At 52.1% G+C, this 12535-nt stretch overlaps 1 protein-coding gene across 8 annotated transcripts in view; it reads right to left on the bottom strand.

Moving 5' to 3' along the window:
• LOC122689358 (spidroin-2-like) overlaps positions 1–12535 on the bottom strand; it is a 110905-nt gene that overhangs the window by 37510 nt on the left and 60860 nt on the right. For 3 of the 8 annotated variants that reach the window (XM_043895727.1, XM_043895733.1, XM_043895730.1), the window contains 3 exons: positions 8011–8046; positions 5031–5066; positions 1673–1708 (listed from right to left, as the gene is read on the bottom strand). In XM_043895727.1, coding sequence (XP_043751662.1) covers positions 1673–1708; positions 5031–5066; positions 8011–8046 — 108 coding nt within the window. Of the gene's footprint in view, positions 1–1672; positions 1709–5030; positions 5067–8010; positions 8047–10515; positions 10552–12535 lie in introns of all 8 variants that reach the window. The other 5 variants (XM_043895734.1, XM_043895728.1, XM_043895735.1 and 2 more) reach the window with 3 other exon arrangements.

Consider the following 12535-nt stretch of genomic DNA (forward strand, 5'->3'; position numbering starts at 1 on the left):
GTTCAGTTGGCCTGCACCTGAAAGGAGACAGACAAATGATCACGCGTGGATCGAAAGAGCTGGCCACGGGCTGCCTGTTGCTGGGAGGCAGGCATTGCATCCAAGCGGGGAGGGGACGGGGGTGGACACCGATGGGCTGAGGCTGTCACCTCAGGGCGTAGGGATACACACAAAGGCGTGCACAAGAGGCCCGTGCACACACCCATAGACACACATGCACACACATCACTCATACACACAGCACACCCCATATACACACATGAATACACACACAACATCCCTCAGACACACATATGCACACATTCAAATGCACACAGCACACACGCATATACACAAAAGCACACATTAATATCCCACATACACACTGCACACACCCATATACACAAATGCACACAGTCACAATCCACATACACACTGCACACACCCATATAAGCACGTGCACACACACATGTCCCATATACACACACACCCATATACACACAGCATACACACAACCCACATGCTCACAAACACATCCATATACACACGTGACACACATCAAACATACACACAGCACACGCGCATATACACATATGCACCCAAATAACACACAGAGGACACACCCATATACACACCTGCACACACGAAACATCCCACATACAGAGACACACAAACTCACATACACACATGCACACAAAAATTTCCCACATAGACACACACCGAAATCCACAGTAGACATATCCACACACACACATTCACACAGACACAGCATCCCACATACACATACACAGACCCATATACACACACGCACACACATCACACATACAGTGCACACATACAGACACATGAAAAGACACACAACATCCCAAATACACATACACCCATATACACACATGCACACACAGAATATCCCACATACACATACACACACACCCATATAGACGCCTGCACACACATCCCACATACACACACCTCCATATACACAGGTGCACAAACATCAAGCGCACACACAGCACACACCCATATACACAGGTGTACGCACACAAAATCCCACATACAATCCCGTATACAGGCATGCACACAGAAACTTCCCACACACATACACACCCATATGCACATAGTAGGCAGGGATATCTCTTGTTTCTCCCGCAAAGCCCTGGGGTTGGCGGGGTGGGTTCACTGTTGCCCTGCACCGGTGTCAGGGTCCAGATATCCAAGGAGCTGGCCTCTGTTGTCCCAGCGACAGACAGCCTGCACCTGCTGGCCACACTCCAGGCCATCCCTGTGGGCCGTGACGGGGTGGCCGGGGCCCTGCTGGGGTCTTCTCGGCAGAGAAGCCTGTGGTTTCTCTGCTGCTCTCCTTCGAGACTTGAGTCACCAAAAGGGGTGCCAGCGGTGGGCAGTAGCAGCTCCGAGAACCACAGACAGCTCTCAGAGCCCAAGCATCTTTCAGCCCCAAATTGGTCCCCAGAGCCTCAGGCATCTTGCAGCTCCGAGTCGGTCCCCACGTCTCCTTCACTGACCCCCGTGGGACGGACCGCGCCTGACAGGAGCTTTTGCATGCCCACACAGAGAGAGCAGGTGGTCCCTAAACGCCCTCAGCAGAAACAGAACCAGGCCTGCCCCGGCCCCTCCACAGACACGTGGGGAGCCCACCCCTCGGAAGACCGAATGCCCTGCCCCTGGGACCTACCTCGCGGGTTTTTCTGTCCGAGGCCAACAGCTGCACCTGAAAGGAAATGGACACATGATCACACGTGGATTCGAAAGAGCTGGCCACAGGCTGCCTGTTGCTGGGAGGCGGGCATTGCATCCAAGCGGGGAGGGGATGGGGGTGGACACCGATGGGCTGAGGCTGTCACCTCAGGGTGTAGGGTACACACATAGGCGTACACAAGAGGCCCGTGCACACACCCATATACACATATGCACACACATCATTCACACACAGAGCACACACCATATACACACATGAATACACACACAACATCCCACAGCAACACATACACACACATCCAAATGGACACATGCACACACAACACAAATACAGCACACACTCATATACACAAATGCACACAGTCAACATCCCACATACACCCATATAAGCATGTGCACCCACAAACATCCCATATACACACACACCCATATACACACAGCACACACACAACCCACATGCTCACAAACACATCCATATAGACACATGACACACATCAAACATACACACACCACATGCCAATATATGCATATGCATCCAAATAGCACACAGAGGACACACCCATATACACACCTGCACACACATACAGATAAACACATACAGATAAACACAAACTCATATGCACGCATTCACACAAAAATTTCCCACATACACACACCGAAATCCACAGTATACATATCCACAAACACATTCACACACACAGCATCCCACATACACATACACACACCCATATACACACAAGCACACACATCACACACACAGCACACACACATACACACACATGAAAAGACACACAACATCCCAAATACACATACACCCATATACACACATACACACTCAGAATATCCCACATACACACACACACACACCCATATAGACGCCTGCACACACATCCCACATACACACACATCCGTATACCCACATGCAGGGAAAACACACATCACTCATACACACAGCACACACCCATATACACATATGCACAGACATAACACATACACACAGGACAAACCCATATACCCACGTGCACACACACAACATCCCACATACACATACACCCGTATGCACACATGCAGACACAAACCTCCCACATACACACATACCCATAGGTCCCTATACAGACATGCACACACCCACATCCCTCATACACACACACCCACATGAACACTTGCACACACATGACACATAGACACAACACACACACATATGCACACGTACACCCACACAGACATAATCCCAGTTTCACAGACACACATACCCACATACAGACATGCCCACACCCACATCCCACATACACACATACCCATACACACACACACACACAACATCCCACGTACACATACACCCATATGCCCACATGCACACAAATATATCTCACATACACACATAAACAGTCACCTATATACACAGAGTTCAGTTCAGTTGCTCGATCATGTCCGACTTTTGCAAACCCATGGGCCGCAGCACGTCAGGCCTCCCTGTACATAACCAACTCCCGGAGCTTGCTCAGACTCATGTCCATCGAGTCAGTGATGCCATCCAACCATCTCATCCTCTGTCGTCCCCTTCTCTTCCTGCCTTCAGTCTTTCCCAGCATCAGGGTCTCTTTCAGTGAGTCACTTCTTCGCATCAGGTGGCCAAAGTTTTGGAGTTTCGGCTGTGACATCAGTCCTTCCAATGGATATTCAGGTTCGATCTCCTTTAGGATGGACTGGTGGGATCTCCTTGCAGGCCAAGGGAGTGCGCGTATTAAAGTTCAGACCAGCCAAGGGGTCACCCGGCCAGTTTCCCCTGCAGCTCCCACATCCATCACATTCCATACTCTGGCCCCACGAATTACTACAGTTCCTGTGGGTCCATTCAGTCAAAGATAGAACAACACCTCTGTCTCCTGTCCTGCCTGACTCCCACGGATCTGTAGACTGTGCCTTGGAGATGTACCCTCCAGGAGCACTCATTCCGTCTTCCAGCCCACCCCAATCCTGGGTGAGTCCTCTGTCCTGGTGAGAGTGAAAAAGTCTTAGCCGCTTCAGTCGTGTCTGACTGTCTGTGACCCCACGGACTATAGCCCCACGAGGAGCCTCTGTCCATGGGATTCTCCGGGCCAGAATACTGGGGTTGGTTGCTATTTCCTGCTTCAGGCGATTTTCCCAACCCAGGGATCAAACCCACATCTCTTGCATTGCAGCTGAAGTGTTTATCAGTGAACCCCCAGGGAAGGCACCCTGTCCTTCCAAAAGTGAAACTGAAAGTCACTCAGTCGTGTCCGGCTCCATGCGACCCCATGGGACTCCATGGGATTCTCCAGGCCAGAATACTGGAGTGGGTTGTCATTTCCCTCTCCAGGGGAATCTTTCCAACCCAAGCATTGAACCCAGGTCTCCCGTCTTGCAGGTGGATTCTCTACCAACTGAGTCATCAGGGAAGCCCAAGACTACGGGATTGCGTAGCCTATCCCTTCTCCAGTTGATCTTCTGAGCTCGGGAATTGTACCGGGGTCTCCCGAATTGCAGGTGGATTCCTCAGCAGCTGAGAAAAGCTTTCCAGCCAAGGACCCCATGAATACCTGTGTCACGCCTGATTCTAGTCTGGGGTGCTCCTCTCCCCACCTACCTCCAGTCCCCGAGAAGGGAAGCACCCATGGCCTGCACATAAGTCCCACAAACACCCACACGTTCTGCAAATGGCAATACGTCCCACACACACCCATACATCTGGCAAATGGCAATACTGCGGTGCTGCCCATGTCCTGGGCCTGAAGGCTTAGAAAGTAAGCTCTATCGCTTTCTTCTCCCCAAAAGCCCTAGGGTCTCCTGGGTGGGTTCACAGTCACCCTGCACTGGTATTAGCCTGCAGATCCCCAAGATGCTGGTCTCCATCATCCTGGTGACATACAGTGAACCCCGCTGGCCGCACTCCAGGCCTCCCCTGCGAATCGTGATGGGGCAGGTTCGGCTCCACTGGCAGCTTCTCCGGGGGTGAAGGCTGTGGTTTCTCTGCTGCTCTCCTTTGAGGCTTGAGGCAACGAAAGGGTCCCCAGCAGTGGGCAGCAGCAGCTCCAAGCACCGCAGACAGCTCTCAGAGCCCAAGCATCTTTCAGCTCCAAATCAGTCCCCAGAGCCCCAGGCATCTTTCAGCTCCGAGTCGGTCCGCACGTCTCCCTCTCTGATCCCCGTGGGACTGACTGCGCCCAAAGGGAGCTTCTGCACGCCCACACAGAGAGAGCAGGTGGTCCCTGAATGCCCTCAGCAGAAACAAAACCAGGCCTGCCCCGGCCCCTCCTCAGACACGTGGGGAGCCCACCCCTCGGAAGACCGTGGGCCCTGCCCCTGGGGCATACCTTGTGTTTTGCACTGTGTGGATAAGCTGCCTCCACCTGGAAGGAACAAACACATGGTCATGCGCGTATTTGGAAGAGCTGGATATGGGTTGCCTGCTGCTGGGAGGCAGACATTGCATCCCAGTGTGGAGGGGATGGCGGTGTAGACCGGTGGGGTCAGGCTGTAACCTCAGGGCATAGGGATATAACAAAGGCCTACACAAGAAGCATGGTCACACACCCATATACACACATGCACAGACACACAGAACATCCCACATACATGCACACACATATACACTCATGCACACACAATCATCCCACATACACACATACACAGACACCCATATACACACATGCACAAACAAACGTCCCACATACACAGACACCCATATGCACACGTGCACACACACACATCCCACATACACATACACACACACCCATATACACACGGGCACACACACACATCCCACATACACATACACACCCATATACACATGTGTGCACACACACATCCCACATACACATACACACACACCCATATACACATGTGCACACACACATCCCACATACACACACACACACCCATATACACACATGCACACACACATCCCACATACACATACACACACACCCACATACACAAGTGCACACACACATCCCACATACACATACACACACACCCATATACACATGTGTGCACACACACATCCCACATACACATACACACCCATATACACATGTGTGCACACACACATCCCACATACACATACACACACACCCATATACACACGTGCACACACACATCCCACATACACATACACACACACCCATATACACACGTGCACACACACATCCCACATACACATACACACGCACCCACATACACAAGTGCACGCACATCTCAGATAGACATACACACGCACACCCATATATGCACATGCACACACAAACATCCCATGAACACACATAGACACACATTCATATACACACAGTTGAGTTCAGCTGCTCAGTCGTGTTCGACAATTTGTGACCCCATGGGCCTCAGAACGCCAGGCCTCCCTGTCCATCACCAACTCCCAGAGCTTGCGCAGACTCATGCCATCGAATCAGTGATGCCATGCAACCATCTCATCCTCAGGCGTCCCCTTCTCTTCCTGCCTTCATTCTTTCCCAGCATCAGGGTCTTTTCCAGTGAGTTACTTCTTTGCATCAGGTGGCCAAAGTATTGGAGCTTCAGCTTCAACATAAGTCCTTCCAGTGAATATTCAGGACTGACTTCATTTAGGATGGACTGGTTGCATCTCCTTGCAGTCCAAGGGAGTGCACATATTAAAGTGCAGATCCGCCCAGGGGTCACCCGGCCAGTTACCCCTGTAGGCCCCACATCCATCACACTCCATACTCTGGCCCCACGAATTACTACAGATCCTGGGGGTCCGTTCTGTCAAAGCTAGCACAGCACCTCTGTCTCCTGTTCTGCCCGACTCCCACACATCTGTAGACTCTGCAGATCTCCCCTCTAGGAGCACTCATTCTGTCTTCCAGCCCACCCCAATCCTGGGTGAGTCCTCTGTCCTTGAGAGAGTGAAAAAGTCTTAGCTGCTTCAGTCATGTCTGACTATTGGTGACCCCACGAACTGTAGCCCCACCAGGCTCCCCTGTCCAAGGGATTCTCCGGGCCAGAATACTGCAGTGGTTTGCCATTTCCTGCTCCAGGGGATCTTCCGAACCCAGGGATCAAACCCACATCTCCTGCACTGCAGGTGAAGTGCTTATCAGTGAACCACCAGGGAAGGCACCCTGTCCTTCCGAAAGTGAAACTGAAAGTCACTCAATCATGTCCGACTCCTTGAGACCCCATGGGACTCCATGGGATTCTCCAGGCCAGAATACTGGAGTGGTTTGCCATTTCCTTCTCCAGGGGAATCTTCCCACCCCAGGGATTGAACCCAGGTCTCCCGTCTTGCAGGTGGATACTTTACCAACTGAGCCACCAGGGAAGCCCAAGACTACGGGAGTGGATAGCCTAGCCCTTCTTCAGCAGATCTTCCCAACTCAGGAATTTTACCAGAGTCTCCAGCACTGCAGGCGGATTCTTCAGCAGCTGAGACATCAGGAAAGACCCTGTCCTGCCAAGGATGCCATGAATCCATGTGTCACACCTGATTCTTGTTTGGGGCACACCTCTCCTTCCCTACCACCAGTCCACGAGAAGGGAAGTACCTGTGGCCTTCACATATGTCCCGGAAGTGCCTACATGTACCACAAACAGCAATATGTCCCGCAAACACCCATACCTGCTGCAAATGGCAATACGTCCCACAAACACCCATACGTTCGGCAACAGAAACTCTGCGGAGCTGTGCAGGTCCTGGGCCTGAAGGCTTTGAAAGTCACCTCTATCACTTTCTTCTCCCCCAAATCCCTGGGGTCTGCCAGGTAGGTTCACCGTCGTCCTGCAATGGCGTCAGCTCCCAGATCCCCAAGAAGCTGGCCTCCGTCATCCCAGTGACACATGGCCAATCGCCCTGGCCGCACTCCAGGCCTCCCTTGAGATCCGTGACCTGGTGGGTGGGGCCCCGCTGGGGGCTTCTCCGGAGGTAAAGGCTGTGGTTTCTCTGCTGCTCTCCTTCGAAGCTTGAGTCAACGAAAGGAGTGCCAGCGGTGGGCAGCAGCATCTCCAAGCACTGCAGCCATGCTCTCAGAGCCCAAGCATCTATCAGCTCCAAATCGGTCCCCAGAACCTCAGGCATCTGGCAGCTCTGAGTTGGTCCCCAGAACCCAGACATCTTTCAGCTCTGAGTCAGTTTCGGCGTCTCCTTCCCTGACCCCCGTGGGATGGACCCTGCCCAAAAGGAGCTTCTGCACGCCCACACAGATAAAGCAGGTGGTCCCTCTATGACCTCAGCAGAAACAACACCACGCCTGCCTTGGCCCCTCTGAAGCCATTGGGAAGCCCACCCTGCAGTAGACCATGCTCCCCGCCCTTGGGTCGTACCTTTTGGGTTGCGCTGTACAGATAAACTGCCTCCATCTGGAAGGGAACAAACACATGGTCATGTGTGTATTCGAAACAGCTGGGCATGGGCTACCTGCTGCTGGGAGGCGGGCATTGCATCCCTGACGGGAGAGAATGGGGGGAGGGGGGAGACCGAGGGAGTGAGGCTGTCACCTCAGGGCGTAGGAAGGCACACAAAGGCATGCATAAGAAACATGCACACACACCCATATACACACATGCACACACAAACATCCCACATACACACATACACACACACCCATATAAACATGTGCACACACATCCCACATACACACATACACACACCCATATACACACATGCACACACACACATCACACACACACCCATATACACACATCACACATACACACAGCACACACCCATATTCACACATGCACACACACACAAATTCCCACATACACACACAGCCATATACACACAGCCACACACACACAACATACCACAAACCCACATACACACACATCCATATACACACATGCACACACACACAACATCCCACATACACACATACACACACACCCATATACACACAGTTGAGTTCAGTTGCATACTCTTGTCAGACTCTTTGCAACCCCATGGGCCGCAGAACGCCAGGCCTCCCTGTCCGTCACCAACTCCCGGAGCTTGCTCAGACTCATGTCATCGAGTTGGTGATGCCGTGCAACCATCTCATCCTCTGTCGTCCCCTTCTCCTCCCGCCTTCAATCTTTCCCAGCATCAGGGTCTTTTCCAGTAAGTCACCTCTTCACATCAGGTCGCCAATAATTGGAGTTTCAGCTCCAGCATCAGTCCTTCCAATGAATATTCAGGGTCAATCTCCTTTAGGATGGACTGGTGGGATCTCCTTGCAGTCCAAGGGAGTGCACATATTAAAGTGCAGACCAGAACAGGGGTCACCCGGCCAGTTATCCTAGAGCCTCCACATCCATCACATTCCATACCCTGGCCCCACGAATCACTAAAGTTCTTGGGGGACCATTCAGTCAAAGCTAGCACAACACCGCTGTCTCCTGTCCCGCCCGACTCCCACACATCTGTAGACTGTGTCTCGGAGATGTCCGCTCCAGGAGCACTCATTCCGTATTCCACCCCACCCCAATCCTGGGTGAGTCCTCTGTCCTGGCGAAAGTGAAAAAGTCTTAGCTGCTTCAGTCGTGTCTGACTCTCTGTGACCCCACGAACTGCAGCCCCATCTGGCTCCTCTGTCCATGGGATTCTCTGGGCCAGAATACTGCAGTGGTTTGCCACATCCTGCTCCAGGGGATTTTCCCAAGCCAAGGATCAAAGCCACATCCTGCATTGCAGGTGGATTGTTTATCAGTGAACCACCAGGGAAGGCACCCTGTCCTTCCGAAAGTGAAACTGAAAGTCACTCAGTCACATCCGACTCCTTGCAACCCCATGGGACTCCATGGGATTCTCCAGGCCAGAATACTGGAGCGGGTTGCCATTTCCTTCTCCAGGGGAATCTTCCTAACCCAGGGATGGAACCCAGGTCTTCCATCTTGGAGGTCGATTCTTTACCACCTGAGCCACCAGGGAAGCCCAAGACTACGGGAGTGGGTAACCTATCCCATCTCCAGAGGATCTTCCCAAACTCAGGAATTGAACCGGGATCTCCTGCATTGCAGGCGGATTCTTCAGCAGCTGAGACATCAGGGAAGACCCTGTCCTGCCAAGGACCCCATGAATCCATGTCTCACACTTGATTATTGTCTGGGGCAAACCTCTCCTTCCCTACCTCCAGTCCACAAGAAGGGAAGCATCCGTGGCCTTCACATGTGTCCCGCAAACACCTACACGTTCTGCACATGGCAATATGTCCCTGCAAACACCCATACATCCGGCAAACAGCAATACTGCAGCGCTGACCAGGTCCTGGGCCTGAAGGCTAAGAAAGTCAGCTCTATCGCTTTCCTCTCCCCCAAAGCCCCGGGGTCTGCCGGGTGGGTTCACAGTCTCCCTGCACTGGTGTCAGCCTCCAGATCCCCAAGAAGCTGTCCTCCGCCATCTGAGCGACACATGGCCAACCTGCTGGCCGCACTCCAGGCCTCCCCTGCGATCAGTGATGGGGTGGGTGGGGCCCTGCTGGAAGCTTCTCCAGGGGTGAAGGCTGTGGTTTCTCTGCTCCCCTTCGAGGCTAGGGTCAACTAAAGGGGTCCCGGCGGTGGGCAGCAGTAGCTCCACGCACCGCAGACAGCTCTCAGAGCCCAAGCATCTTTCAGCTCCAAATCGGTCCCCAGAGCCTCAGGCATCTTTCAGCTCCGAGTCAGTCCCCACGTCTCCTCTGACCCCCGTGGGACGGACCACGCCCGAAAGGAGCTTTTGCACGCCCACACAGAGAGAGCAGGTGGTCCCTGAATGCCCTCAGCAGAAACAAAACCAGGCCTGCCCCGGCCCCTCCACAGACACGTGGGGAGCCCACCCCTCGGAAGACCGTACGCCCCGCCCCCGGGCCATACCTTGTGGTTTGTGCTTTGTGGATAAGCCGCCTCCACCTGGAAGGGAACAAACACATGATCACATGCGTATTTGGAAGAGCTGGCCAAGGGCTCCCTGCTGCTGGGAGGCAGGCATTGCAATCCAGCGGGGAAGGGACGGGGGTGGAGACCCGGGAGGGGAGTCTGTCACCTCAGGGCAAAGGGACACACAGTATGGCATGCACAGAATATGTGCACACACCCATATACACACACACACACAACGTCCCCACCCCACACACATACACACATACCCGTATCCACACCTGCACACACATCACACATACACACACACCCATATACACACCTGTGCACACATCACACATACACACATACACACACACCCACATACACACATACACACACACCCACATACACACCTGCACACACATCACACATACACATAGCACACACCCATATACACACAGGCACTCACACACAACATCCCACATACACACATACACACACCCATATACACACATGCACAGACATCACACAAACACATAGCACACACCCATATACACACAGGCACACACACACAATATTCCCCACACAGATACACACACACCCATATACACACATGCACACACATCACACATACACATACACACACACCCATATACACACATGCACACACATCACACATACACACAGCACACACCCATATACACACATGCACACATTTCACACATAAAAATACACACACACCCATATACACACATGCACACACACACAACATCCCCCACACACATACACACACACACCCATATACACATATGCATACACATCACATATACACATACACACACACCCATATACACATATGCATACACATCACATATACAGATACACACACACCCATATACACACATGTACACACATACAACACCCCCACACACATACACACACACCTATATACACACATGCACACACATCATACATACACATAGCACACACCGATATACACATGTGCACACATGCACAACATCCCCCACACACATGCATACACACCCATATACACACATGCACACACATCACACATACACATAGCACACACCAATAAACACACGGGCACTCACACACAACATCCCACATACACACATACACACACCCATATACACACAAGCACACACATCACACATACACACTCACCCATATACACACATGCACACACACACATCCCCCCACCTACACACACACCCATATACACACACACACATCATCCCCCCCACACATACACACACACCCATATACACACATGTACACACACACACAACATCCCCCCCACACATACACACACACCCATATACACACATGCACACACATTATACATACACATAACACACACCCATATACACATGGGCACTCACGCACAACATCCCACATACACACATACACACACCCATATATACACATGCACACACATCACACATACACAGAGCACACACCCATATACACACGGGCACTCACGCACAACATCCCACATACACACATATAGACACACCCGTATACACACATGCACACACATTCACACAGCACACAGCCTTATACACACATGCACACACACATCACAGATACACACACCCACATACACATGCACCCACAAACATCACACATACACACACATCCATATACACGCGCACACACACAACATCCCACGTACTCACAGACGCACACACCCATTAACACAGTTGCCTTCAGTTGCTCAGTCATTTCTGACTCTTTGCAACCCCATGGGCTGCAGAACGCCAGGCCTCCCTGTCTATCACTAACTCCCGGAGCTTGCTCAGACTCATGTCATCGAGTCAGTGCTGCCATCCAACCATCTCATCCTCTGCCGTCCCCTTCTCCTCCCGCCTTCAATCTTTCCCAGCATCAAGGTCTTTTCCAGTGAGTCAGCTCTTCCCATCAGGTGGCCAATAATTGGAGTTTCAGCTCCAGCATCAGTCCTTCCAATGAATATTCAGGGTCAATCTCCTTTAGGATGAACTGGTGGGAACTC

This window comes from Cervus elaphus, chromosome X (genome assembly GCF_910594005.1).
Source record: "Cervus elaphus chromosome X, mCerEla1.1, whole genome shotgun sequence".
Taxonomy (NCBI): domain Eukaryota; kingdom Metazoa; phylum Chordata; class Mammalia; order Artiodactyla; family Cervidae; genus Cervus; species Cervus elaphus.